This window comes from Theropithecus gelada, chromosome 11 (assembly GCF_003255815.1).
Source record: "Theropithecus gelada isolate Dixy chromosome 11, Tgel_1.0, whole genome shotgun sequence".
Classification (NCBI taxonomy): Eukaryota; Metazoa; Chordata; class Mammalia; order Primates; family Cercopithecidae; genus Theropithecus; species Theropithecus gelada.
The window spans coordinates 78,272,042-78,299,908 of record NC_037679.1 but is presented as its reverse complement, the minus strand read 5'-3'; the positions used below and the strand labels follow the sequence as shown (position 1 = coordinate 78,299,908).

General features: G+C 46.8%; 1 protein-coding gene and 1 long non-coding RNA gene across 3 annotated transcripts in view; one reads left to right on the top strand and one right to left on the bottom strand.

The window, feature by feature from the left end:
* Positions 1-18,942, bottom strand: part of HSPB8 (heat shock protein family B (small) member 8) — a 41,278-nt gene extending 22,336 nt beyond the window's left edge. Inside the window, exons 1-3 of one of the 2 annotated variants that reach the window (XM_025402260.1) lie at positions 17,921-18,942; positions 10,509-10,572; positions 479-1,521 (exon numbers count right to left, since the gene is read on the bottom strand). In XM_025402260.1, the coding sequence (XP_025258045.1) occupies positions 1,362-1,521; positions 10,509-10,572; positions 17,921-18,287 (591 nt within the window). In that variant the 5' untranslated portion in view covers positions 18,288-18,942 and the 3' untranslated portion in view covers positions 479-1,361. Of the gene's footprint in view, positions 1-478; positions 1,522-10,508; positions 10,573-17,920 lie in introns of those variants that run through there. The other variant, XM_025402261.1, reaches the window with a different exon arrangement.
* A 2,267-nt stretch (positions 18,943-21,209) lies between these two features.
* Positions 21,210-23,597, top strand: LOC112635464. Its single transcript, XR_003121919.1, has 2 exons — positions 21,210-21,287; positions 23,102-23,597. It is a non-coding gene; the product is annotated as an uncharacterized LOC112635464 (long non-coding RNA).
* The last annotated feature ends 4,270 nt before the right edge of the window (positions 23,598-27,867 follow it).

Here is a 27,867-nt window from a genome sequence, read left to right as displayed (position 1 = left end):
CCCTTTTGCCAGAAATTGGTCTGAGAGTAGGCATGTGACCCACTTTTGGCCAATGAGATAGAAAAGGAAGTCTGCTGGGAGCTTCTGGAAAATATCCTGCTCACTGATAAAAGAAGCTAGGTGATAATACCTTTTTATGATTTCCTTCTATTCCCATACAATGTCATATGAGGATGAGATGCCTGGAGCTGCTGCAGCCATCTTGCAACCATGAGGATAGACTGTGACTATGTAAACTTGTCAGAGACATCAGAGAAAAAAATGGAAATATCCTGGGCTCTTTGTGGCATAACAGTTGAAAAAAACAACTCTGTATCTACTTACCTCTAAACTTTTGGTGAAGTTAGAAAACAGCTATTTATATCATTTAAGCCACTATTCATCAGGAAACATTACTTGAAGCCACAGAATTGCTAACTGATGTTGTATATCTAGGTGGTATTACATTTAGTTCCTCATTAAAAGAACCACACGAGGCTAAGAACGTCAGCTCCTTTATTATTATTGTTATTAATTATTTACTGTTATTTCCCCCTAAACAACAGCATAACTCAAATAACAATGACACACACGTCCCTCCCGTATACACAATACCACTAGCCTATCTGTCAGGCTATCTGGCCTTTGCTTGGTTCCTGATGGAGCTGTCTGGAGACAGCTCCCTCTGTAAAAATCCCGACTTAAATATAGGGGACAGAAGAAAATGGGGACCTTGGCCAGATCATAAACTGAGAGGCTCCCAGAGTCCTTAGGGAGGGCTAACTTGGAAACCTTGGGAACATGCTGGAAATATCTGGGCAGAGGGCAGAAGGCACTGTTTGTTTTTATGTGATTGATGGACAAATTCCATATAGGGATATAAGACCTGTATATCACCCTTTGTAGGCCAGGCATGTGGAAGTACAGTGGGGTTAGCTACTGGATTTCATTAACCAAACCATGCAGCATGGTGTGGGAGCCATGGGAATTGGGAGTCCAGAGTAGGAACCTGCGTAATGGGGGAGGTCCCCAGAGAAAAGTAACCCTTGCATTCACTGCAAGGTAAGATACAACGTGAAATGTTAAGTCCCCTTTTATGTGTTTTGCAACTATAGAATGTGCAACATTTTCATCAAGATAGAAAAGGTAAAGAAAGAAAAACTAGGATTTTGTCCTAACGCAACCAAGCATGGTTTGCCAATTGCGCTATCTTGTGGAAAAATCTACCACTACACTATCCAGGGAATCTGTGGTCAGTCCCCACCCCCGCACCCCCCAACATTTTACTTGCACTAAATCTGAGTTCAGCTAAAGTAATGTACCCTGGAATCAGAGAAGCCCTAGGGTTGGGGACAAAACAAGGATGGGCCAGTACTGGCATCTCAGGTACAGGTGACTTCCTGGCTGTCCTGGGGAAGCTCGTTGTTGAAACTGCTCTCTCCAAATGTTGAATAAGGAGGGACCTGGGGAGCTTCGATGATCAGTAGACCCTCTGGGGAAAGTGAGGCAAACACTGTCACAGGATCCACCTCTGCAGGAAGCCTAGGAGAAACATATGATTTTATTCATTTATTATTGTTAATATAGCTTAAACATTATTTTATTCACTTGAGAGGAAATATTTTTGATAAGAGCTTAGGCTTTGGGGACATATAATGCTGGGTTTGAATCCTGGCTTTACCCCTTTCTAGCTGTGTGGTCTTGGGAAGATTATTCCATTGCTCTGAGCTTGTTTTCTCATCTGCAAAATGAGGATAATAATATTGAACTTGTAGAGTATTTGAACTTCAGAGTCTGAGTATGCTTTGAAATGGTAAAGTGCTGTTTGAACAGTAGTTCTTAACTTAAAAGAGAGCTGTGGACCACATATTTGGTCCCAGGTTGAAGTCTTCACCTTAATACCCACTACTAACCACAATTACTAGCAGAAATGGCACCACTACCATCCCTTTATAGAGCACAAGTAGGGTGTTACGCATAGCAGGCAACACATTTTCATCTGACGTGTGCTTGCTGCAGAGTGCTTCACTACAAAATGCATTATGGGTGATGCAAGCACTAGGCACCTTGGTGGATAAAAGGGGCCAAGCTGGCCACACGTAGATTTCAGATGGCAACATACTCTATGGTATTCAAATACTCTATGGTATTCAAAATAAGCCTTGATTTTGTTCATAACCTAAGTATCTCTGATGTGGTTTGGCTATGTCCACCCAGATCTCATCTTGAATTGTAGCTCTCACGTGTTGTGGGAGGGGCCTGATGGGAGATAATTGAATCATGGGTGGGGGGCAGTTTCCTCCGTACTGGTCTCATGGTAGTGAATAAGTCCCACAAGGTCTGATGGTTTTATAAGATTTTTTGCTTGGTTCTCATTTTCTCTCTTGTCTGCTGCCATGTAAGACGTGCCTTTCACCTTCTGCCATGATTGTGAGGCCTCCCCAGCCACATGGAACTGCGAATCCGTTAAACCTCTTTTTTTTTTTTTTTTTTTTTACGTAGTCTCAGGTATGTCTTTATCAGCAGTGTGAAAACAGACTAATACAATCACTTAGCAGATCATTATTATTATTATCTTCTTCTTCTTCTTCTTCTTTTTTTTTTTTTTTTTTAAACAGAGGCTCACTCTGTCACCCAGGCTGAAGTGCTATGATACGATCTTGGCTCACTGCAACTTCTGCCTCCCGGGTTCAAGCAATTCTGCCTCAACCCTCCTGAGTAGCTGGGATTACAGTAACCCACCACTACGCCTGGCTAATTTATGTATTTTTAGTAGACATGGGGTTTTACCATGTTGGCCAGGCTGGTCTTGAATTCCTGATCTCGTGATCCACCCACCTCGGCCTCCCAAAGTGCTGGAATTATAGGCATGAACCACCGAGCCTAGCCAATTATCTTGTTCTTAAAACTCAATTATAGACAATACCTGGTTGGAGTATTATAAGAGGATGATTAAGAGGTAAGCATTAATATGCCCATTCTACAGATCACAAAACAGAGACTTGGGGGAAATCAGATGAGAAGCTCAATAAGTGAGAAAGCATTGAAGATGGAATTTCTAAACCTAAATCTGGTCCAAGTTCTAATAAGGTTTTTTTTTTTTTTTTTTTTTGATGGAGTCTCACTCTGTCGCCCAGGCTGGAGTGCAGCGGCGCGATCTCGGCTCATTGCAAGTCCGCCTCCCGGGTTCACACCATTCTCCTGCCTCAGCCTCCCGAGTAGCTGGGACTGCAGGCACCCGCCACCATGCCCGGCTAACTTTTTGTACTTTTTTTTTTTTTTTTTGAGACGGAGTCTCGCTCTGTCGCCCGGGCTGGAGTGCAGTGGCCGGATCTCAGCTCACTGCAAGCTCCGCCTCCCGGGTTCCCGCCATTCTCCTGCCTCAGCCTCCCGAGTAGCTGGGACTACAGGCGCCCGCCAACTCACCCAGCTAGTTTTTTGTATTTTTTAGTAGAGACGGGGTTTCACCGTGTTAGCCAGGACGGTCTCGATCTCCTGACCTCGTGATCCACCCGTCTCGGCCTCCCAAAGTGCTGGGATTATAGGCTTGAGCCATCGTGCCCGGCCTGTACTTTTTAGTAGAGACAGGATTTCACTGTGTTAGCCAGGATAGTCTCGATCTCCTGACCTCATGATCCACCTGCCTCGGCCCTAATAAGGTATTTTTATGATTTTCGGATTGCTTTGAGTGAATGAGACTATTGAGAATCCGGTTTCTTCAACAAACTATTAAAATTGTGAGGACATATAGTGGTCTCATTAGGGTGCCATTATTTTTTTTAATCATGAAATCCATGACCTTCTGAGTACTTTCTATGTGCCAGGTACTTTAGCTGAATCATATCGTTTTGGTGTTAACAATAATCCCACCAGGCAGATTCCATTGCTATCCCCATCTTACAGATGAGGAAATTGAGGCTCAGAGAAGTGAACTGCTTTGCCCACGGTCGCTCAGCTGGCAAACGGCAGAAAGGAACTGGAACTGGAATCCTGGTCTCCAAACTCAGAGTACCTGACTGTGATGCTCTCCTGCCTCCCCCAGCACCAGATATTTGAAAGAAGGACTATGGCAGGAAGGCCCAGAAGTTCAATCAAAAGTTCATAGAAGGCCCTTCTAAGGCAGGAAGGCCCAGAAGAAGTGGAAAGTTCAATCTTTCCACTTGTCCATGTTAGCTCTGCCTATTGTAAATACAAGGGTCTCGATGAAAGAACCAAGGCATGAAGTAAGCCCGTTCCTGATCATGGGCAGGACTCCTTCTGGAGGGGCCGGGGAGTTTCCTTCCTTCTTCCTTCCTTCCTTCCTTCCTTCCTTCCTTCCTTCCTTCCTTCCTTCCTTCCTTCCTTCCTTCCTTCCTTCCTTCTTTCCTTCCTTTTTTTTTGTGTGTACAGCATCCTGTAGCCACATGAGCCATATCTACCCAGGAGATTCCTTGCCAAATTGGAGCCACGGAGATGAACAATGGTGCTTCTGGGAAGCACATTTGGAAGAAAAAGAGGGAACTAGAAAGCTGCCAAGTCAAGATTTTGAAGCAGAGACAAGGTCAAAAGTTTACAGCTCCCTCCCACTGCTGGGGATGGGCTGACTGTTTAACCATGTGCACACCAACCCAGTGCACACTAGGTACAGTGTGACAGGGTAGCTATGGCCTAGAGCATGGATTTTGCAGGCAGGCCAACCTGCATTCAAATTCTGACTCTTCCTGACTACAGAGCATGGGGCTGGTGATCTTGCCTCTCTGAACCTATTTCTTTGCAGAAAAAGGGGGGCAATAATAGTATCCACCTCTTAGGGTGGTGTGAGAATTACATTGCAGTCTTTGGCCTTACATGTTGGCATCTTGACAACAAGATGGAGTATCATACAAATTGCGGTATCATTGGACCACAGAGTATCAGGGTCCCAAGGGATCTTCCTGATTGTCCATGACAATGGTCTCATATAACTTATGGGGAAACTGAGGCTCAGAGAGATAGACATGCCCAAGGTCTCTCACCAGGTGACTTGCATGTTGAACCCACTTGGTGGGAAGTAATTCCTCTTCATTTCTCTTTCAGTGCTTCTACTTACATCTGAAGCAAGGTCTCTGCTAAGTACTAATATGCCTTTAACGCCTTTAGCCTCTATCACTTGCTACCTTCCCTTTTTAACAATGAAAGAACTGAGGCCCATAGGCAGGAAATATTATCTAGTTAGAATTTAACCACATTTTGCTTTCATTGGATTTATTTCATGATTGCCTTCCTCAGTGAACATTTTAGTGATGAGAATTTAACTTTATCAAAAATGAGTTGATCTAAAAGAAAAAATAAACCTTTAGTAAATCATGGTACAGCAATGTAAGCATATAAGGCAAAAAATAGTGAAGATGGGATGCGAATGACAGTATTGCAAATGACTGTAATTTGGTTTCCCCTAACCAAATAGGAAGGTCATGGACTTTGAAAGTTGAGGGCTGTGCTCAGGTCCCAATCTGCTCTTTTTTAAAAAACAGCTTTATTGAGATATTATTGGCATATAAAACTGTATATATCTATATATACATGGTATACAACTTGATGTTTTGATGTATATATGCATGGTGAATACAGTGATCACCAGAGTCAAGCTAATTAACATATATTTTGTGTATCTGTGTGTGTCGGGAAGATTACATTTAAGAAGATTAATTTTGCAATGCTACCTGCAAATTTTGAATATATAATGTAGTATCATAGACTATCATTGCCATGCCGTACATTAGCCCCCCAGAACTTACTTATCTTGCAAAACTGAAACCGTGTACCCTTTGACCAACATCTCCCCATTTCCCCCGCCACACTGGCCTCTGACAACCACCACCCTACTCTCTGCTTCTACGAGTTCGACTATTTTAGATTCTACATATGGTGAGATCATGCAGGATTTCTCTTTTTGTGTCTTTCTTATTTCACTTAGCAGAATGTCCTCACTCCATCCATGCTGTTGCCAGTGGCAGTATTTCCTTCTTTTTTTGCCTCTGTCACCCAGGCTAGAGTACAGTGGTGTGACCTTGCCTCACTGCAACCTCTGCCTCTGAGTTCAAGTGATTCTCCTGCTTCAGCCTCTCGAGTAGCTGGGATTAGAGGTGTGCACCACCACACCCACCTAATTTTTGTATTTTTAGTAGAGATGGGGTTTCACCATCTTGGCCAGGCTGGTCTCGAACTCCTGGCCTCAAGTGATCTGCCCGCCTCGGCCTCCCAAAGTGCTGGGATTACGGGCATGAGCCACTGCACCCAGCCTCCTTCTATTTTAAGGCTTAATAATACTATATTCCAGATCCGTTCTTTACTCGCTGTGTGACCTTAGTTGAATCCCATTACTCCTCTGAGCTTCAGTCTCTTTACCCACAAGATGGGCTTGATAATACCTATTCAAGGCCAGGCATGGTGGCTCATGCCTGGAATCCCAGCACTTTGGGAGGCCAAGGCGGGCGGATCACCTAAGGTCAGGAGCTTGAGACCAGCCTGGCCAACATGGTGAAACCCCGTCTCTACTAAAAATACAAAAAAAATTTAGCTGGGTGTGGTGGCTCACGCCTGGAATCCCAGCACTTTGGGAGGCTGAGGCGGGTGGATCACCTAAGGTCAGGAGCTTGAGACCAGCCTGGCCAACACGGTGAAACCCCGTCTCTACTAAAAATGCAAAAAAAATTTAGCTGGGTGTGGTGGCACATGCCTTTAGTTCCAGCTACTTGGGAGGCTGAGGCAGGAGAATCGCTTGAACCTGGGAGATGGAGGTTTCAGTGAGCCGAGATCGCGCCACTGCATTCCAGCCCGGGTGACAGAGCCAGGCTCCATCTCTAAAAAACAAACAAACAAAACAAAACAAACCTACTCAATAGGATTCTTCTAAAGATTAAATAAAATTAAATCTATAAATCTCTTAGCATGGTTCTGGGCATGTCATAGGTGTCATAAGTGGCAGAACAGGTATCTGGGAAGATGTGGAACCAGGAAAATAAAGTTTGCTTTGGTTCCAGGCATCCTCCCTTGGTAATTTCCTGCACCCTTGTCTTCCTGTTCTCTTATCCAGGTTGAGTGTGGAAAAGAGGCCAGCTGCAGTCCTTGCCCTGCCCCCAGCCTGAGAGGAAACCCAAGACCTCTCCCTCTCCTTATTCAGTCCAAATGGGGCCTTTCACACAGAGATGGATGTGTTGGGATGAATTTCCTTGCCATAGTTAAGGCAAACAGCTACAGCATCCTGCCTGGGTGGAAATCTCCAAGGATCTCAGCCTGGCTGAAGAAATCTCCCTGTCCTCTAATGACCGGAGGTTTCCCTGGGAGACGAGGCAATGAGGCCTCCTGAGATTGGTCCAGAGGTGTCCCAGACTCCAGTTCGACTCCTTGGTGTCTAGAGTCTGGGCAGAGCCAGGAGCTCCCAGGAGTCCCAGTTGCTGGAGTGTGAGTCCAGCCTTGTGAAGCCTTTTCATAATATTAATTCCCACGGACCAAGCCCTGAGTCTGTATTCCATGCTTAATGCATTATACACATCCTCTCACTCCCATCACAACCCCTCCATGCAGGGACGCAGGGATGCAGGAATGGAAGGTCAGGGCAGTTAAGCAAGTTGCCCCAAGTTACCCACCCACTTTCTCATGGAGCCAGGACTCCCTGCACCGGGAGCTGAGATTCAAAATATTTAACAACTGGTGCAGCTGGGCACTGACCATTCAGAAGGGATGGGTGCATGTCATAATGATGGAGGAGGGTCCTCGGACCCTTTAGTTGTTGGAAGGTGGAGAGGTTTAGAGGGTCCTGGGGACAGGATCAGAGTGACTGGGGTTGGCTAGGGAGGGCTCAGGGCAATAGCTAGCCAATATTCAGGGGTCCCTGGATCATGGACCGGTACCCATCTGTGGCCTGTTAGGAACCAGGCCGCACATCAGGAGGTGAGTAGCAGTTCAACCAGCATTACTGCCTGAGCTCCGCCTCCTGTCAGATCAGTGGTGACGTTAGATTCTCACAGGAGCTTGAACCCTATTGTGAACTGTGTATGTGAGGGATCTAGGTTGCACGCTCCTTATGAGAATCTAATGCCCAGTGATCTGAGGTGGAACAGTTTCATCCCCTAGTCCATGGAAAAATTGCCTTCCATGAAACTGATCCCTGGTGCCAAAAAGTTTGGGAACCGCTGAATATTTTAACAACTAGCCCAGGTCAGCAGCTGAGCACCAGCCTGGAGCAATTTCAATTTCAGGCATTTCTCATCAGGTTACTTCCAGTGAGCTATCTCCCCTAAGGCCTTGGAGCTTGTGAAATACACACACACACACACACACACACACACACACACACACCCCTTTTAAGATGATTAATTCACTTCTTTCTCACTCATTCCCTTTTACAGCTATGCCCTGCTTGTGACTCCACCCTGAGACCTCATTTGAGCCTTGACATCAGCTTCCCCATCGCCTTCCTTCCTCTCCCTTCAGCAATGTTTAATCTGCTTGCTATACCAGGGAGAGGTGTGGGGCACGGAGATGTCAGGCAAGCCAGCGAACATGAAGAACAAACGGTTTGGCGTTTGCCTTATCAGGAAGTGTCCACAGGCTTCCAAGAACTGCAGAGGCTCTGGGAGGGCCAGGGACGGACACGTGGGGCAAGAGACAGGAATGTAGAATCCCAAAGCTGGAAGAAGCCTCAGAATTCAGCTAGTGTGATCTCTCCAGAAACACAAGGTCTTCGCAAAGGCTGAGGGAGAAGTTAAGAGTCAACAACAACAATAGTAATAATGAACTGCCACTTATGAGGACCTACGCTGGGCCGTGACCTCATGTCACTTTCAGCCAGGAACCCTGCAAGGCTGGAATCAGCATCTCTTTCACAGATGAGGACACAGCATTCGTTGCTCAAGGACTGAGCGTGGAACTCAGAGGTCAGGGATCTATTCTGGGCCCTTCTAAATTCTAGTTTTAAAGACCTTGGGTATGTCCTTTCACCTGTGGGAGACCTAGTTTCCCTGTATTGCAAGGAGGGTCATGTTTGTTCTCCCCGATGCACACTTTTGCTGCAAAGGCTAAATGCAACAATGGCTCGGAAAAGAGTTTAGGAGTCGGGCGCAGTGGCTCACACCTGTACTCCCAGCACTTTGGGAGGCAGAGGCGGGCAGATCACTTGAAGTCAGGAGATCAAGACCAGGCTGGTCAAACATGGTGAAACCCCGTCTCTACTAAAAATACAAAAATTAGCCAGGCATGGTGGCATGCACCTGTAATCCCAGCTACTCGGGAGGTTGAGGCAGCAGAATTGCTTGAACCCAGGAGACGGAGGTTGCAGTGAGTTGAGACCGTGCCTCTGCACTCCTGCCTGGGTGACAGAGTGAGGCTCCATCTCAAAAAAAAAAAAAAAAAAAGACAGAGACAGAGAGAGAGTTTAGGGCCAGAAATGCACACAGTGGAGTGACGCTGATTGCTGATTAGAGAGAAGGTATGTATGAAGCACCTGGCAGTTGTTGAAGTGCGGCCATCATGACCACAACTGTGCAGCTCTTCTCCCTATAGGTACTGCCAGTTAGGGGCTCATGGTAGCTTTGGTTCATGGCCTCAGCCTGATTGTCTTTGGCTGCTCTCATGGTCCCCCAGCTTTCCCTGTTAAACATGAATCCCCTCTACTCCCTCCGCTCAGCAATATAGCCCTTCCTCTGTCCCAATCTCTCAGCCTCCAAACCCCTCTGGGTAGTATGCGGTGCTCTCAGGACACTTTCCAGCTCATTTTTGTGGATGCTCTAGAGAAGGTGCTCATTCTCCCGGTAGGGCAGAGGCAGAGCAAGCAGCCTGCAAGATATTCTGCTGGAGCATTTGGGGGAATCAGGGGATAGTCTTTCTGGTTGGTGACAGGGGTCCTCCCTCAGCTATGTCCCGTGGGTAGGGGCTGTGTGATTATGGACAAGGCATTGTCTCACTTACCCTCAGATGCTTAGTCTACAAAAGGGGGTTGTTCCCCGGGTGCAGTGGCTCAAGCCTCTAATCCCAGCACTTTGAGAGGCTGTGGTGGGTGCATCGCTTGAGCCCAGGAGTTCGAGACTAGCCTGGGCAACATGGCGAAACCCCATCCATACTAAACAAATGCAAAAAATTAGCCGGACATGGTGGCACATGCCTATAATCCCAACTACTCGGGAGGCTGAGGCACACGGATCACTTGAACCCAGGAGGTGGAGGTTGTAGTGAGCCAGGATCACACCATTGCACTCCAGACTGGGTGACAGAGTGAGACTCAGTCTCCAGATAAATAAATAATAAATAAATAAATAAAATGGGGTTTTTAATACCCACCTCACAGGGCACCGAGCAGATGAGATGATGCAATCTATGTGCTACCCCTTCTGGGACCCTATTACAGGTCTGCTGGGACACTTCCTTCTCATTAGGTGTGAGGGTTCAATTCCCTGCCCCAAGGACGTGTCTTAAAAGGGAGATGCCCAAGAGGGAGAGACCCCAGATCATGGGTCCCAGGTGTGCCCCCTCCTCCACTCCCACCCTGAGCTCCGTGACTCCAGGTTACTCACTGGATTTTCTTTGTGAAGTTCTTAGAAACGATGCCACCTTCTTGCTGTTTCTCTTCGTGTTTGCCTGGAAGGAAGAAAAGTGTGGTGTGTCAGCATCTATGTTCCTTGGGCATCCTTCAGGACTCAGGCTTGGGTTCAAATCCTGGACCTGAACCTGCCTTGCTGTGTGGCTTAGGTCTACCCTAGAGACTCCAGTTCTCTAAGCCTCAAGGACCTTGTCTGCCATACAGACCCACTTAAGTCCACCTCCAAGGCTGGCTATGAAGGTGAAATAAGGAAATTGATGGAAAGGAGGCGTTGACCGTGGTTTGTAGGTAATGAAGGGTGAGTCTGAGGAAATCACAGAAGCTGGGCCATGTGTTGTACCAAATCTTCCCAGTCTCCCACCTGACTCCTCTTCTCTAACCTGCCAGTAGAACCCTGGGGCTGACATCCCAGACTGGGTGGCAGGCTTGAAGTGGGGTCACGTGCTGAGGGCAACTCAGCCACATAGCTTGCTTTACAGCCAACAGAGTGCTTTCCTAACTCTGAGCCCAGACGTCGTTCTCCCTTTGTTTCCGACATGGAAACTGAGGCCTGGTGATGGATCCGGGGTCGCCCAGCAGGTCCGTGGTGGCTCTGAGCTTCAAATCAGCTCTCTCTGAGTCTAGGCCAAGTTCTAGGGCCTGATGCCCCTCTGCTCTTGAATTTCTGTCTGTTCCAGCTCCCGCTTAGCTCTTTAAGCCACATTATCTGTAGCCAGTAGTGAAAGCACAGCCTGGAAAAAGAATGCTTCAATCTACCAAAAACGCCCAGCTTCTCCTAAGAGCACTGTGGATGTGAAATTCCACCAGCCCTCCTGCCTCTTACCCTGCGGGACGAGAGGGCTTCCCAACCCCCTTAGGGAGGAGAAAGATGAAATTAGGAGAAGGCTTGGGCCTAAACTGGTTTTGATCTAGTAACGTATATAGCACCTTCTAATTCTCTCAGTCTCTCCTCATTCTGTTTTTCTTTAATAAAGAGGGTGGCTCTAGTTTCTCTTTAAACAAACAAGATTAGTACAACAGTGGGGCCATTCGGCTGTTACTTTTCAGTCCTCATTTGTGGGGCCACCTTCTGGAGACAAGAACTCTCATTTACACAGGGAGGTGCTTCTGAGAGGCCTTGAAATCTAGGATGTAAATAACTTTGTTGAATACAGCAGTCCAGATTTTTTTAAAACTGACAACTTATAGCTAATTACTTTTAATTACTTCTTTGTTGATAGCTTTTTTTGTGCTTTAAGATAATGCATGTGTATGTTAGAAAATGTAGAAAATAGGCGGGGCCTGGTGGCTCACTCCTATAATGTCTGCACTTTGGGAGACAGGAGGATCACTCGAGGCCAGGAGTTTGAGACCAGCCTGGACAACATAGAGAGGCGCTGTTTCTAAAAAATAATAATAATAGGCAGGGCATGGTGGCTTATGCCTGTAATCCCAGCACTTTGGGAGGCCGAAGCAGGTGAATCACGAGGTCAAGAGATCGAGATCATCCTGGCCAACATGGTGAAACTCCGTCTCTACTAAAAATACAAAAATTAGCTGGACGTGGTGGCACATGCCTATAGTCCCAGCTACTTGGGAGGCTGAGGCAGGAGAATTGCTTGAACCTGGGAGGTGGAGGTTGCAGTGAGGTGAGATCGTGCTACTGCACTCCAGCCCAGTGACAGGGCGAGACTCTGTCTCAAAATAGTAATAATAATAATAATAGTAATTAATATTATTATTATATCCAGGTGTGATGGTGCGTGCCTGTAGTCCCAGCTATTTGGGAGGCTGAAGTGGGAAGATTGCTTGAGCCCAGGAGTCTGAGGTTACAGTAAGCTATAATGCACTACTGCCCTCCAGCCTGGGCAAGAGAGTGAGATCTGGTCTCTAAATGTAACAACAACAACAACAACAACAACAGAAAAAATTAAAAAAAAAAAAGCCATCAAAACTACCCATAATCCTGTCACCCCAAGGAAGCTACTAATATATATTTTATATGTTCTGACTTTTCTATGTTTCTCAGAAATGTGTAAATGTTATATAGTATCCATGTATATCAGTATTCTATCAAATGGGATAGTTCTCTGCATTATGTTTGGAACTTATTTTTTCTCTTGCTAACACATTATAATTACTTTTCCATATTACCAAATATTCTTTGACAACATAATTTTTAATGGCTGCAGTGTTCTATTGAGGAATACATAAGAGCTAATTTCACCAATCCCCTACTTTGGGGCACTGAGGAGTTTCCAACATTGGAGAGAACTTCACGGCCCTGAACATTCTTGTAGCTTTACACCAGGCCCTGTGACTTCTTTAGGATTAACTGAAGACTAATCCAACTTCCAGAATTTCTAAGGCTTAATCTGTATTGCTAAATTGCTCTCAGGAAAAGAAATTCGTTTTAAACTGGAGTGTCTGGCTAAGCAGAACATGCTATTCTGCGAATGTGTGGCCGCTTAAACAATCTATCCTGTGCTGCCAACTCCGTGACCACCAGCTGCCTGGCTCTAACACAGGCCTGTGCCCGGAAGAGCACTGTCTGTTCTTTGGTACCCTCCCCATAGCCAGGGCGCCGGGAGACCTGCTTCCCCTGGGGACAGGCCAGTGCCTCTGACTCAGCCCTTTTGCATCCGAGAATCCTCCTGCATGCTGGTGTCCTGGGAAGAATAACTGATGATATAAATAATAATAGCAAAGTAATATAGTGCTTCCTTGGTGTCAGCCACTGTTCTAAGCACCTTATCTATATCAACTCCTTTAATTTTTGCAACAACCTTAAATAATAATAGTAAAATGATAATATAAGCAGGCAGTTTCATTATTATCATTTTGTAGATAGGAAACCTGAAGTTCAGAGAGGTTAAGTGCTGTACCCAAGGTCACACAGCTTGGAAGTGACTGGTGCAAAGATTCAAGAGCAAGCAGATAGGTTCTGGAATAGTGGGTTTTGGACTTAAGTCTCTACTCTGACATTTCCTGGCACATCTCTGAGTGTCTCTGAGCCTCAGTTTATTCTTCTCTGAGATGGGAGTGACAGCACCTGCCTTATTGGGTTACTGTAGGAAGCAAATGCAGGCGAGTCACAGAATGGCTTTGAAGTTGTAAAAGTACCATGTGAAGGTAAACGCTTGTGGTTTATTTTGATGTTTGGGGAAAGGACTGCTTCTCAGAAACTAGGTGCCTCTGTCTGCTCTGAAAATAGGGTATTGGGCTGAGGGAAGGGAGGATCTCTGAGCAGGGAAAGCTCCAAGATCTCCACAAGAGGGGCCTGGAGGTGGAGCTAACCTGGTTGAGAGAGAGTGTTGTTAGGAGGATCATCTTGAAACTCAATTTGCTTGTCATTTGCATACTTCCATTGGGGCAGCTTAAGGATTATGAGTGATTTTTAATTTCTTATTTTGCTTTCCTAACTACATATTCTATCATGAAGACATTTTATTTTTGTCAACAGAAAAAAGTAATTATTATGATTTTTAAAAATACATCCAGAGGCTAGGAGTCAGAGACCCCTTGCAGACATGCTTTTTTTCAACATGCCTCAGAGAAATGTAAGTGGAACACTATTGGCCCAGCTAAAGAAAGAAGGTGCTGTTTCCAGGGAAGACAGAGGCCCTGGGACTAAGGAGAAGGGCTGGCAATAAGGCCTTGGGGCTTTCCAGTCTCTATCTTAGCCAGGGTCTGGCCCAGTGGCCCATGAAGGGAACATCTCTTGGCTGGTGGTTGCAGGATGCGGGCAGGGGAATCTGAGGCTTGCTGGAAATTGTCTAGTCCAGCATGTTCCAAACACTTCCTTGAATGAGACACTCATATGTGGTCAGATAAGACAGGGCTGCCTCTCAGAGATTCATAAACTACATTAGTGACTTAAAGGCTCTGACAAGTCCTGCAATGAGAAGACCTGTTTATAATTTTGTTTTTACTGGTACCATATAAGACTCTGAACTCTCCTACTCCTGTTTCTAAATGCCTAGTAACCACTTGAAGTGCTTTGGTAAATTCTGATCTTGTCTACCTCTTCATAAGACCAACAGTAAAACTGAGGCTCCAGAGGCTGTGGGATTTGCTCAGGGTCACACCGCCAGAAGTAGATCCAGCCATCCTGGCTCGGAACCAGTCAGAGAGGCCTGACATTGAATCTCAGACACTGCCAGGGAGAAGTGGGTGATCTCAGGTGAGTTACTTTCTCTGGGCCTCGGTTTCCTTATCTGCATAATGGGGTTAACCTACCCACACTTCCTAGGAGGTCCTTATGAGGAACCACTGAGCCACCACATGTAGGCTTTTAGCACATACTTGTTGTGGAGGAATGGATTTGTCATTATGTGGTACAGGGTGGGAAAGTGGATCTGACTTCCAACTTCCCTTGAAAATTGCTATTTATTTATTTTTATTTTTTATATCTCTTGAGACAGAATTTCTTTCTTGTTGCCCAGGCTGGAATGCAGTGGCATGGTCTCGGCTCACTGCAACCTCCACCTCCTGGGTTCAAGTGATTCTCCTGCCTCAGACTCCTGAGTAGCTGAGATTACAGGTGCCTGCCACCATGCCCAGCTGATTTTTGTGTTTTTAGTAGAACAGGGTTTCACCATGTTGGCCAGGCTGGTCTCAAACTCCTGACCTCAAGTGATCCTCCCGTCTTGGCCTCCCAAAGTGCTGCGATTACAGGCATGAGCCACCGCACTCGACCCGAAAGTTGCTTCTTAAATAGAGCGCCTGATATCAATTTTATTTTTTTAAACTCCTTCTTTGAAAGCACTTGTATGGACTCTCAGGGAATTTGGATTCTGTCTAGCCGATGTCACTAATTGTACATCTGAAAAGCTTTGTCTTAGTCTTATGTAAGCTCCCAATGACCCCATTTTACAGATGCGGAAACTGAGACTGCATGACTCACCCAAAGCCTCTGGATTAGTAAAATACTTAGCTGAGATCTCAACATGGAGCTGCCAGACCCCACCTGTTATGAAGCACCTACAAAAGAGGATGGTGAAAAGCCCTCCAGGCTGGACAGAGGGTCTCCTAGAGAGGCCACAGGGTAGGGAAGACCCTTGGACTTGGGCTGGAAGCATCTAAGAGCCTAATTAAAACAAGGACAGAAGGAATGGTGATAATCGTTCTGTTTACAGAATGCCAGCCAAGCACTATTATTAGCTCCATTTTATAGACACTCTGCATATGTGATCATAGATAGTCTGTATATGTTTAATCTTTCCTACACTCTTGCAGGACAGATAGTATTATGATCCCCATTCTGCAGATAGGAGAAATGAGGCTCAGAGGGATGAGAAGACTTTCTTGTCCACATCCATCATGCTAGTGAACAGCAGTGCTGGGATCTGAACCCAGGTTTCAAAGAGAATCTATTATTCATTATTTATTGGGGCCTTCCTGGATGCCTGGCATTATAACAACAACGATGGCAATAATACTACTAATTCCTTGTGTTCCAGGTCATAGAAATGTGAAAGGAAAATAAATCTTGGGGCCCCCAAATCGCTAAGCTAAAGGGAAAAGTCAAGCTGGGAACTGTTTAGGGCCAACCTACCCCCCATTCTATTCAAAGTCAGCCCTCTGCTCACTGACATAGATGCATAGCTGCTTGCCTTCTTTGGAAAGGCAAATCAGAAACTCAAAAGAACTATTTGTCTCTCAGCTACCTGTGACCTGGAAAGCCTCTCCCTACTTCAAATCTTCCTGCCTTTGCTTCAAGTTGTCCTGCCTTTCCAGATCGAACCAATGTACTTCTTACATATATTGATTGATGTCTCATGTCTCTCTAACATGTATAAAACTGAGCTGTGCCCAGACCACCTTGGGCATGTGACAGGAGGACTTCCTGAGGCTGTGTCATGGGCATGTCCTCAGCCTGGGCAAAATAAACTTCCTAAATGAACTGAGATATGTCTCAGATTTTCTGGGTTCACAAGTAGGTACACATTGTACAGCATCACCTCATTTAATACAACAATCTTTACGGTATAACCATTTGAACCCTAATTTCCAGATGAGGAAACAAAACAAGCACAAAGATGTAAAGTAATTTGCACATCCTGCTGGTTAGAGTTGGAGCCAGTTTTGGAACTCGTGCCTGGCTCCCAGCCAACTCAGAGATCTGGCTGACCCTGTCAGCAGCACGTGGCCACAGCAGGTCTCCCAGCCCACCACACCCGCTGGAGCCTCTAATGTTTATAATTCTGCCATGACTGGCTTGAAACTCCCCCTGAACATTGCCGGGGCTTGTTCCTGCCCAGCCTGTGTTTGCAATGGCTTTGACTGATTTTCTGGAAGGCAAGCCTCTGCCGGGAACACATTCTTTTTAATGGAGCGGGAGGGAAGGAAAAGAAAGCTTTTTCTGCTGCCCAGCTTAACAGGGGCTGAGCTTCCTGTCTTCTCTCTTTCTTTCCCCCTTGTATGTTTCTTTCTCCCAGGGTGGGATGTGGCTGTGAGAGCCCTGAGCCTAAAGCTGTGGATAGGCCCAGTCCCTACTCCACTCCTATTGCTGACTCATGGCATGACTGTGAACAAGTCCCACCTAGGCCTCAGCCTCCTCAACTGCAAGATGGGCCTAGACACCCCTGCTACTCTGGACTTGACTGAGGGTGATTTTGGAGAAGAAGTATAAGAATGTCAGCCCAGCCCTTGGCACCTAGCAGGTGCTCAGTAAATCATTCCTTCTTTCTGGCCTCCTAATTCCCAGACAGCCTGGGTCTGAATCTTTGGTGGCCTTGAACAAGTTACATTAATCTCTCCATACCTCAGTTTCCTCATCTGCAAAAAAAAGAAGATAAACAGTACCCACCTCCTCTGGTGGTTGTGTTAGCTGAGATATGATAGGCAACAGTATTTAGCAAAGTGCTGAGCACATAGTTAGCACTCAGAGTTACCAGTTAGTGTTACTACAATTACTGGTAAGCCTCGGTTTCCTTGTCTGGGACAAGGAGAGGTGTTTCACTGGAAACCAGTTGTGGATATTAACACTATCATTGCTCAGCCTTAACGTGAACTTCTAGACCCTGTGTGGTGATGCTGGAGTGCATGAAATCCCATTTTTTCTTTGTTTTTTAATTTTTTGATATCTGCTTAACCTGTTCTTTATATGAAATGCCCTCTGTCAAAATACCCAATGTGGTTTCTATTTTCCTGTCTGTACCCTGATTGATCAGCACCCAAAGGCCCCAGTAGCTGAGTCAGGCAGGTTAAGATCTCTGCTGGGAGCTGGGAGAGAAGTTTTCCATAAAGATAACTTTGCGGGCTGCATTCCTGAGCCCTGAGGTCACCTGTGTCACACTGTCCCAGCGTCTGCTCTCAGGAAACTTTTCTCCTGGCTATTCCCAGGGCTGAGGCCTACTCCCCCGCCCCACCCGCCCTCCCGCTGACCTCCTACCCCTGACTTACCAGACACCTCCACGTATCCATCTTTGGTCTTCACCATCAACTCCTCTGGCTTGAAGCTGTGCACATTCACACACACTTTCCAGGGCTCCCCAGGGAAGGGCGGGGGGGTCCGGCCCTCGGCAGGTACCCCAAACCTGGCGGTGGCAGTGGGGCCCCGGGGCACCATGCCAGACCTTAGGGTGCCTGGCCAGGCGGAGGAGAGACGAGGCAGAGCCCAGTCGGGCCAAGAGGCCGTCAAGTCGTCTGGGAAGGGGTCCATGCCAAAGCCATCATCCAGCAGGCGAGAGGAGAGGGGAGAGTCCCGGAAGGGGTCTCGGCGCAGGCGGCTTGGGTAGTGGCAGGAGAAGGGCATCTGACCATCAGCCATGGTGGCTGCTGAGCTCAGAGGGAAACAGAGGCTCAGAGAGACAGAACCACCTGCCCAAGGTCACTCAACAAGGTGGTGTGGCTGGGCTAGCTTATTCTTCAGCTTCCGAAAATGCTGCTTTTCTGCAGGGAGAAGCAGAACCAACCACTGCCAGGGACGGTTGTGCCCCCTCGGCTGGGGTCCCAGACCCCAAAGGTGACTCCCTGGCAGGTCCAGCAGAATCCCAGAGGGCCCCTCTCCGCACTGCCTCACGACAGACCAGCAAGCCACTGTCCTCCCAGGCTGCCCAGGCTGGCAGCCAGAGCCGCTGAGGTCTAGAGCGGAGCCAGGAGCTTAATAAACGCAGGGCACGCGCGCCTAGAAACTTCTTCTGGCTCCTCCTGGGCTGCAAGCCTTCTATTTATTTGCTGCTGGAGACTGGAGGCGGGTTTTGCAAGCGTCTCCTGTCACAGGAATATTCGGAGGTGATGAACCAGCCCCGGAGAATCCGCGGAGGGAACAGCTGGGCTGTGGGGGGAGCTGGGAGGGGCCGCGTCCAAGTTCAACCAGCCTCTCTGGACACTCTCTCCTCCCCTGGCCACTCCGCTCAGCTCCGCCCTCCGCTTGCTCCCGGCGCTGGAGCTGCCCTCCCGGAGAGGCGCACTAAGGCCTGGCTATTAATAACCCCTAGCCTGGCTGAGGGCTCAGGTCACCCTCTGGAAATACCTTCCCCAGAGCGTGTCGTATCCTGCCTTTCCCCTGGGGACCTGCAGAAAGGGAAGAGAGAGACATTAGCCCAGTGGATTTGAAGGATGTCCCTGGGTTGGAATCCCCAGTTACAAGGTGGCCAAGCTCCTAAAGCCTCAACGCCCTCTGGGGAGAGCGGTAAAGAAAAAACAAAAAATTATACATATATATATATATATGTATTCATATGACACTTGTCAAAGTATGATAAGCAAGACTTTACTGGGCAGGGAAACTTTCTCCATAGATGTAAGGACCCCCGCAATGGGATTTTGCAGTGAGGGAGAAAGATTAGATTTGATTCCCAGTAGGTCATAGGTAAGTGGGAATTTGTAGGCAAGAAGCAGGTGGGGTGGGGATGGGATCAGCGAATGGAAAATTACTAGGAGGAAAGTCCAGGGATCAGAGGGATTCAGGCTCAGCTAACCTAAGAGGATGCTTGCTGAAGACAGGCCAGGGTGCTCAGACGTCACCTGGGGGATGGTGGAGGATGAGGAAACTAATCAGATATGGAGGGTGATCAGACATCGAAGATGGGTGATTGCTGCTAAACAGACTTAGCAGAGTTCACGCCAAAACTGAATCTTTCTTTCTTTCTTTCTTTCTTTCTTTCTTTCTTTCTTTCTTTCTTTCTTTCTTTCTTTCTTTCTTTCTTTCTTTCTTTCTTTTTTTTTTTTTTGAGATGGAGTCTCACTCTGTCCCCTAGGCTAGAGTACAGTTGTGCCATTTTGGCTCACTGCAACCTCTGCCTCCCAGGTTCAAGCGATTCTCCTGCCTCAGCCTCCCGAGTAGCTGAGATTACAGGCACCCGCCATCATGCCCAGCTAATTTTTGTATATTTTAGTAGAAACGGGTTTCACCATCTTGGCCAGGCTGGTCTTGAACTCCTGACCTCATGATCCACCTGCCTCGGCCTCCCAAAGTGCTGGGATTACAGGCATGAGCCTCCTCGCCTGGCCCAAAACTGAATTTTTATAAGGAACCTCACAGATGGGCTTAGGAGAAGATTCAGAAATCTGATTAATGTTTGGTCAAGCAAAGCATCTTTATAGGCAGTAACATTATTCCCAGGCACCTCCAAATTGTCAGTTTTCCTCCTTATAAATGGATGTAACAGTAGTCACTTCACAGATGTGCCATGAGGAATACATGAGGTAATTCTCTTTCAGCACCTAGCAGTCTGATGGGCACCTTTGTAGTTTCCATTTTGAGTTATTGATTACATAATGTTTGCTACATGCCAGGCCCTGCTCTATGGGCTTTATAAATATGAACTCATTTAATCCTCAGCAGCAATCCTGTGAGGTAAGAGTACCAGTATTATCCCATTTTACAGATGAGAAAACTACCATAGAAGTGTTCATGAATAGTAGTAGCTTCTGTTATTATTATGACTGTTAATACTGATAATTATTGAAAAGTAGTATACTCAAGCAGGATGTCTGGTCTGAAACTCAAAGCCCCAAATCTAGACTTTCCTGCTCTAACCACACAGCTGGAAGAATGAATTTACAAATCCTCCTTTGGCCCGGAGGCCTCTTCGCCTTTGGTTCTAATCTTTGATCTGTCCGCAACAGGTAGACAATTTTCGGCATGTCGTTTTCCCTCTGTGGGCTTTCGGGTCTCAGCCCTGCCTTCTTCACGAGATGAGGGTAAGTTGAGGATATTAAGGAATTCGGTGAGTCATAGGTTGAGAAATTGTTTTGATATTAAACAGTGTTTGCATGAGGCAGTTTGCTAAAAATAATAATATGGAGAAAAACAATCACTGTCACCCATTGCCTCCTGTGCATCTGCTTTTAGAGTTAGTATATTTCAGACATTACTGAGTTAAACCCTCACTCAATAGTTAAGTGTCACTATTATCATCACCCCCATTTTGCAGGTGAAAAAACAGAGGCACAGAGCCTTGGCCCTTGCACACAGATATGGAGTGGCAGAGCCTGGATGGGAACCTGGGTTGTTCTGAATCCCGGATCTGTGCTTAACCGACAGACAGAGACCCTTGCCCTCCTCCCCAGCTGAGAAAGAATGGTCGGGACCCCAGGGCATGACATGTCCCGAGTGACTGGGCCCCTGCTGGATGTGGGGTGAGCTCATCAGGCTGGAAGCTTCGGGCTGACGTCATGGCTGGGCACAGAAGCCTCCGCTTTCTCTGTAATTACAGCTGGGCGGGGCCGGCTGAGTTGGAAACCAGTTGTGGGGAGAATCACTGCATGCCGCATGACGCACCAGAGAAACCTGGCCCTACCTGGGACCTGGGCAGGGGCTGGGGTGAGGTTTCTGAGTGCGTGGGACAGGGTGGAATGAGTTTGTGTGTGGATTTGAGTGGGTGCAGGGGTGAGTGTGTGTTTATGTGCCGATGGGGCTGTGTTTATTTATTGGCGAGTCTGCTGGTGGGGTATGTTCGGGAAGAAACTCCCCTCCTTCTCCCTTTCCAGGCCATCCCCAAACCTCCAGAGGACCCCTCTGCCTAAAACGTGGCTTAGTTGGTACCAGGGGACCCAGAAGGAGGGGAAGCCTGGCGAAGGAGCAGGGAACTGAACCGTGATGACCTAATCCACCTTCTCATTTCAAGGATGAGGGGGAGGAGAGAGAGGATGCAAAGGTAGAAAATAGAAATAACAATCATTAGCATTTATGGGGCACTTGCCCCATGCCAGTTTCTGTTCTGAGCACTTTAAATGTATGTGCCTAAAACTCTTGTACTTCTCGCCACAATCCTACTAGGAAGGATGTTTTATTTATTTATTTATTTATTTATTTATTTATTTATTTAGAGGTGGAGTTTCACTCTTGTTGCCCAGGCTGGAGTGCAATGGCATGATCTTGGCTCACTGCAACCTCTGCCTCCCTCCCGGGTTCAAGTGATTCTCATGCCTCAGCCTCTGGAGTAGCTGGGATTACAGGCACCTGCCACCACACCCAGCTAATTTTTGTATTTTTAGTAGAGATGGAGTTTCACCGTGTTGGTCAGGCTGGTCTCAAACTCTGGAGCTCAGGTGATCCACCGCCTCAGCCTCCCAAATTGCTGGGATTACAGGCATGAGCCACCATGACTGTCAGGAATGATGTTTTATTAAACACATTTTAGAGATGAGGAAACTAAGGCACAGAGAGATTACCTGACATGCCTATGTCAGTGGCAGAGCTGGGATTCGAACCTGGGCAGTTTGGTTCTTGTCTCATCTGCTACACTGCCTCTGAAGTCAAAGTCATGGCTCACATTTGTTGAACACTAACCATGCACCCAGCCCTGTGATCAACAGTTTTATCCATGACCTCATGGAATCCTTGTGGTTCAGAGAGGTGAAGCCACCAAGGATTGGAATCCAAGTCGGGGGGACTTGGGAGTGCACGGTAATAACCGGTATGAGACAATATTGGCCAAGCCTTACCCAGCGATCCTTCCACACTACCTGGTGTCCTGTTCCCCTTTGGGCTCTCATTGCATTTCTGGATCCAGCCAGCCCTTCATGTCAGGACGCTGAGGAGGGAGGCAGCTGCTCCTGCTAACTCAGCCACCTGGTGAGGAGTCAGCTAACACACGAGGAAAGTAGTCACTAAACTCCATGGGCTGTCACCAATCAGGTGAAAATATGACGCCAGGCTCAGGAGAGGCCCGGGAAAAGGAGGGGCCTCCAAGCTGGTTCCACCAGGGAAGAAGAGACCTTAGAGGGTACTGTGGTGCAGGGTACGGACGTTAGATCCTGGGAACCAGAGCATTGTTCTCTTGGATGCCATCCTCTTAGAGCTTTCATATGGGGCATACCACTATTAATTCTCAAAACAGCCCAGGAGGAGGATGAGATCACCCTGCATGTGCAAAACTGGGGGGAAGTGGTGGTCTGAAGCTAGGACCAAGTAGGACAAAGACACAGCTGCCAGATTCTGTGCCTTTTCTTTTCAGTGTAGTAAGAAACAAAAGTTCCCACCCTCCCCTAGGGGATTCCCAGCCCCCAGCCCCTCCCCAGGGTCTGAAGACCCGTCTCAGAGTTGGTTCTTTTGGGTGGCCCTGGATCCCAGCACATCCTCCAGAAAATAGGAAGTAAGCATGCTCATGCCTTTTTATTTCTTTCATTTCTCAGACTCCCCTACGATGACACTAATGGAATTTCCAGCACACTTGGCTCCATACAGCAGGAACCTTGGATGTCCTGTTCATAGCGGCATCCCCAGCACCTAGAGGGTACCTGCTGCACTGTAGAAGCCCAGCATATCTTGGATGAGTAGATGATGTCATATCAGCAACCCTGGGTCTGAATTGCCTAGCACCCACTGGGTAGACTCTACATGCAGTAACAGCATCAGAATATTAACTAATATTTCTGCAGTCCACAGAAGGTGCCAGGCACCAAGGCTTCCCAAGCATGCTTTTTTTAATTTTCATCACCGCCCCCTGGAGATTTTATGCTATCATTATTCCCTTTTTACAGATAAGGAAACTGAGGCGCAAGACATGAAGGGACCTGCCCGAGGCCTCCAGCTTATGGATTCTGAACTTAGGTTTGTCTGAACTCCAAGCCCAGGCCTCTTTTCTCTGCCGCACACCCTGGCAAGAATGAATAAATAAACAAAATAAAATAAACAGCCTGCAGTGAGTCCCTCCCTAAATGAGCCTACGCCTTCACAATCCTGGGAAAGTAACACTTATTTATTGGAGCTCTAGCTTTCTTCTATTATTTTTCTCCAAAATTCTTTCCAGGAATTTGCCTTCCCTGACCACCTTTGCAAATAATGATCATAATGGTAATAATAATAATAATAATAAATACGTATTTAACATTTAGTACCAATTGTAAGTGCTTCGCATATATCAACTTATTTAATTCTCACGTGAATTGCTCTAAGGTAGGTATTATTATCCCCATTCACAGATGACAACATCAAAGCACAGAACGGTTAAATAACTTGCCCAAGGTCACACAGCTACTAAGTGGCAAAGCTGGGATTCACGTCTAGGCAATCCGGCTCCAGAGTCTGTGTTCTTAACCACTATGTGATTCTGTGAATAATAACTACAAAATGAAAGTAATGATACCCATCATTATTTGAGAACTATCATGTACCAAGCTCTGCTAAATGCCCTGTATGTTGTGCCTCTTTTAATCCTCCTAACAACCCTTGGAGGTAGAAGTCCTATTGTTAACCACATTTTACAGTTGAACAATCTAAAGCACAGGGTCAGATCCGGGATGACTGGATGCAAAACCTGTACCTTCAGCTACCCAGGGAGCCTGTGCCACCTGACCCCTGGTGTATGCCCAGCCAGAGCACTGGCCTTCCAAACCCAGATCTACCAGCAGAACACAGCTGAACTTCAGGTCACTGGACCACCTCTTCCCCCACCTTCTTGCTAGGCTTCTCTCTCTCTGAAACCTCTTTCAGCCCTTCCAGACTTTCTCAGCAGAACAAATGACATCAGGAACACGCTGTCATTTGGGAGAGTGACGACTGCCTGGGAGGAGCTATTGTGCGTCGAGCAGAGGATCCTTACGTGTTCCTAATGAAAGCCACTTGGAGCTGGGGCAGGGCTGGGGGCCCCGCAAGCTCAATAGGAGCTCCCCTCTGCTGCAGGTGCCGCCAACAGACGGGAGTCAGGGCTCAGCTATGGGATGGAGAGGATCATCCTGCCCTCTCTCCACCCATCCTCAAGAAGGGACATCCGCAACTAGGCTCTCAGGGACTCTATTTCTTACACCTGAGCCTAAATCAAGGCCTCTGAGATCTTTCATGGTTCAAATACTTCCTCCGGGTTCAGGGAACCAATATCTCAACTAACCAGAATTTTCAGGAAGTGACCGGGCTGCCATTTCCCACTTAAGAAAGACAGTAAAACATAGTGGGTAGGAACTCAACCAGATATGGATTTGAATCCCATTAGCTCTGCTGCTTTGGGCAAGGAACTTAGTCTCTCTGAAGCTCTGTCTTGTCGTCTGTAAAATGGAGATGATCTCAACACCTATCTCCCTGAGTAACTGTCAGCATAGATTATCAGGGAAAATAGTCAGGGAGGTGACTATATAATAGTCAGAGAGGTGAAATAGTCAAGGTGTGCCCTTGATCACACTGGACCTTGCAGACTCCGTTAAGAGGTTAGACTTTGTCCTGAGCACACTGAAGAACCACTGAACTCTTTGGAGGAGGAGCGTGCTGTGATGAGAACTGAGTTCCACGAAAATCACTGTCTGCTTTTGGAGAAGATCTTACAGGGGCTTTAGGGAGACCAGCTAGGAGGCTGCTGCAGTGGTCCCAGTGAAATGGCAACCTTGGCTGTGTTGTTGGCTGAGGAGCGGTAAAGTGTGGATATAATCATGATCCGTTAAAGAAGCAGGAGCATTTTGACTGCTGATTGCGGTGAGAGGGGAAGAGAAGTTTCCTCAAATGCATGTCTCGGTTTTCAGACCTTTCAATGGGGTGAATGATGGTGCCACTCAGTGAACATGTGAGGAGGAGCCAGATGCAGGGAGTGGGAGACACAGTCTGTTCATTTACTCACGGATTCATTCATTCCATAATTGTTACATTCTCACTTGGAAAGCACTAGCTGAGGGGCTAGAGATGAAGCAGTAAATGAGGCAAAATCCCTGCTTTCATGTGTATCAATAAACAGTTTATGAAAGGGAAATAAATCTTGGGGCCCCCAAATCACTAAGCTAAAGGAAAAAGTCAAGCTGGGAACAGTTTAGGACAAACCTGCTACCATTCTATCCAAAGTCAGCCCTCTGCTCACTGAGATACATGCACATCTGATTGCCTCCTTTGGAAAGGCTAATCAGAAACTGGAAAGAATGCAACCATTTGTCTCTTATCTACCTATGACCTGGAAGCCCCCGCCCCTCTTCAAGTTGTCCCGCCTTCTCCTCTTGTTGTCCCACCTTTCCGGACTGAACCAATGTACATCTTACACATATTGATTGATGTCTCCTGTCTCCCTAAAATGTATAAAACCAAGCTGTGCCCCTACCACCTTGGGCACATGTCCACCCGAAGCTGTATCACAGGCGTATCCTCAACCTTGGTAAAATAAACTTTCTAAGTTAACTGAGACATGTTTCAGATTTTTGGGGTTCACAAAATAAATAAACAATAGAAAGAATTTCAGATACCGTCAGTGGCATGTGAACCACAGCAACTCCATGGTGAATGGGGGGTGGGTAAAATAAGACTGAGACCTGCTGGGCTGCATTCCCACTAAGTTAGGCATTCTGTCACAGGATGAGATAGGAAGTCAGCACAAGGTACAGGTCACAAAGACCTTGGGTCACAAGGTCTTTGAGATGAGATAGGAGATCGGCACAAGATACAGGTCACAAAGTTCCAGGTTGCCGTAAAGAAGCCAGCTAAAACCCACCAGAATCAAGATGGCAGTGAGAGTGACCTCTGGTCATCACAGCTCATTATTCGCGAAGTATAATGCATTAGCATGCTAAAAGACACTCCCACTAGCGCCATCACACTTTACAGATGCCATGGCAATGTAAGGAAGTTATGTTTACACCTACATGGTCTAAAAAGGGGAGGAACCCTCAGTTCCAGAAATTTGCCCTACCCCCCCACCCCCCTACCCCTGACTTCCCAGAAAACTCATGAATAATCTACCCCTTGTTTGGCATATAATTAAGAAATAACCATAAATGGGCAACCAGCGGCCCTCAGGGCTGCTCTGCCTATGGAGTAGCCATTCTTTTATTCCTTTACTTTCTTAATAAACTTGCTTTGGCCTCACTGTATGGACTCTCCTGGAATTCTTTCTTGTGTGAGATCCAAGAACCCTCTCTTGGGATCTGGATCAGGACCCATTTCTGGTGACAATACTACAAAATTTTATGAAGAAAAAAGGAAGGCTCCTGGTTACCCTTCTCATTGGATTTCCTGCTAATACCCACTCCTTGGTCATGGGCTTCAATCAAAGGGTCCTCATTTCTGACCCTCAGATGGAAGAATCAGGCATGTTCCTGCCTGAAGGTCTTCCTGCCTGCTGTTCCCACTGCTTGGAACACTCTTCCCCCAGGTCTCCATAAGGCAGGTCTCTTCATTCATTTGTGTCTCTACTTATATTTCAACTACTCAGATAAAGCTTCTCTAACCACTTAATAAGTCACACTCTCACATTAGCTGGTTTACTTTTCCTCACAGCACTTACCATTAACTACTAGTAACGTTTTACATCTCTAGTTATTTGTTTCTCTGCTGCCTCCATTAGAATGTAAGCTCCATGCAGGCAGAGGGCAGGGACTTATGTCTGATTGTTCATGGCTGTATCATTGCCACCTAGAGCAGTACCTGCCCCATAGTCAGGATTCAATGAAATGGGAGGTTTGAGGTTGTAACTAGCGTTGTTTGCCAAACATTTCTGGTTTCTCTTCCTCCTCCTCCTGCTTTCTGGGCCCCTGTGAGGTAGCAATGCACTTCCTGATGCCACCGTGGTTGGAAGGAGCCATATAACTAGTTATGGCCGATGAGTTGTGAGCAGAAATGATGTCCATCACTGCCAGTTCAAAGCCCCTTGGGAGCCCGTGGGAACCTCTTGGCTCTGTGTAGACAGCACCCTTGGGTGAGTGAGTTCTTTTTCCCTCTGCCCTATGATCATCAGCATCATAGTCGTCAACATCAGTAACAAGTAGGCTGACCCTGCTGGCCAACAATGGACACGGGTGAGAAAGAAGTCTTTGCTCTTTCAAGGCATTGAAATTTTGGACTTATTTGTTATTGCAGCATAACCTGGCTTATTCTGATGGAGAGTCTTCTGAATTCTGTAATTCTGTGGTTGTTGGTATTGCTTTAAAAGAACTTTCCCAGTACTAAAGTTATACTAAGGGGTAAATCATTCTGCTTCCTCTGTCTAGAGCCT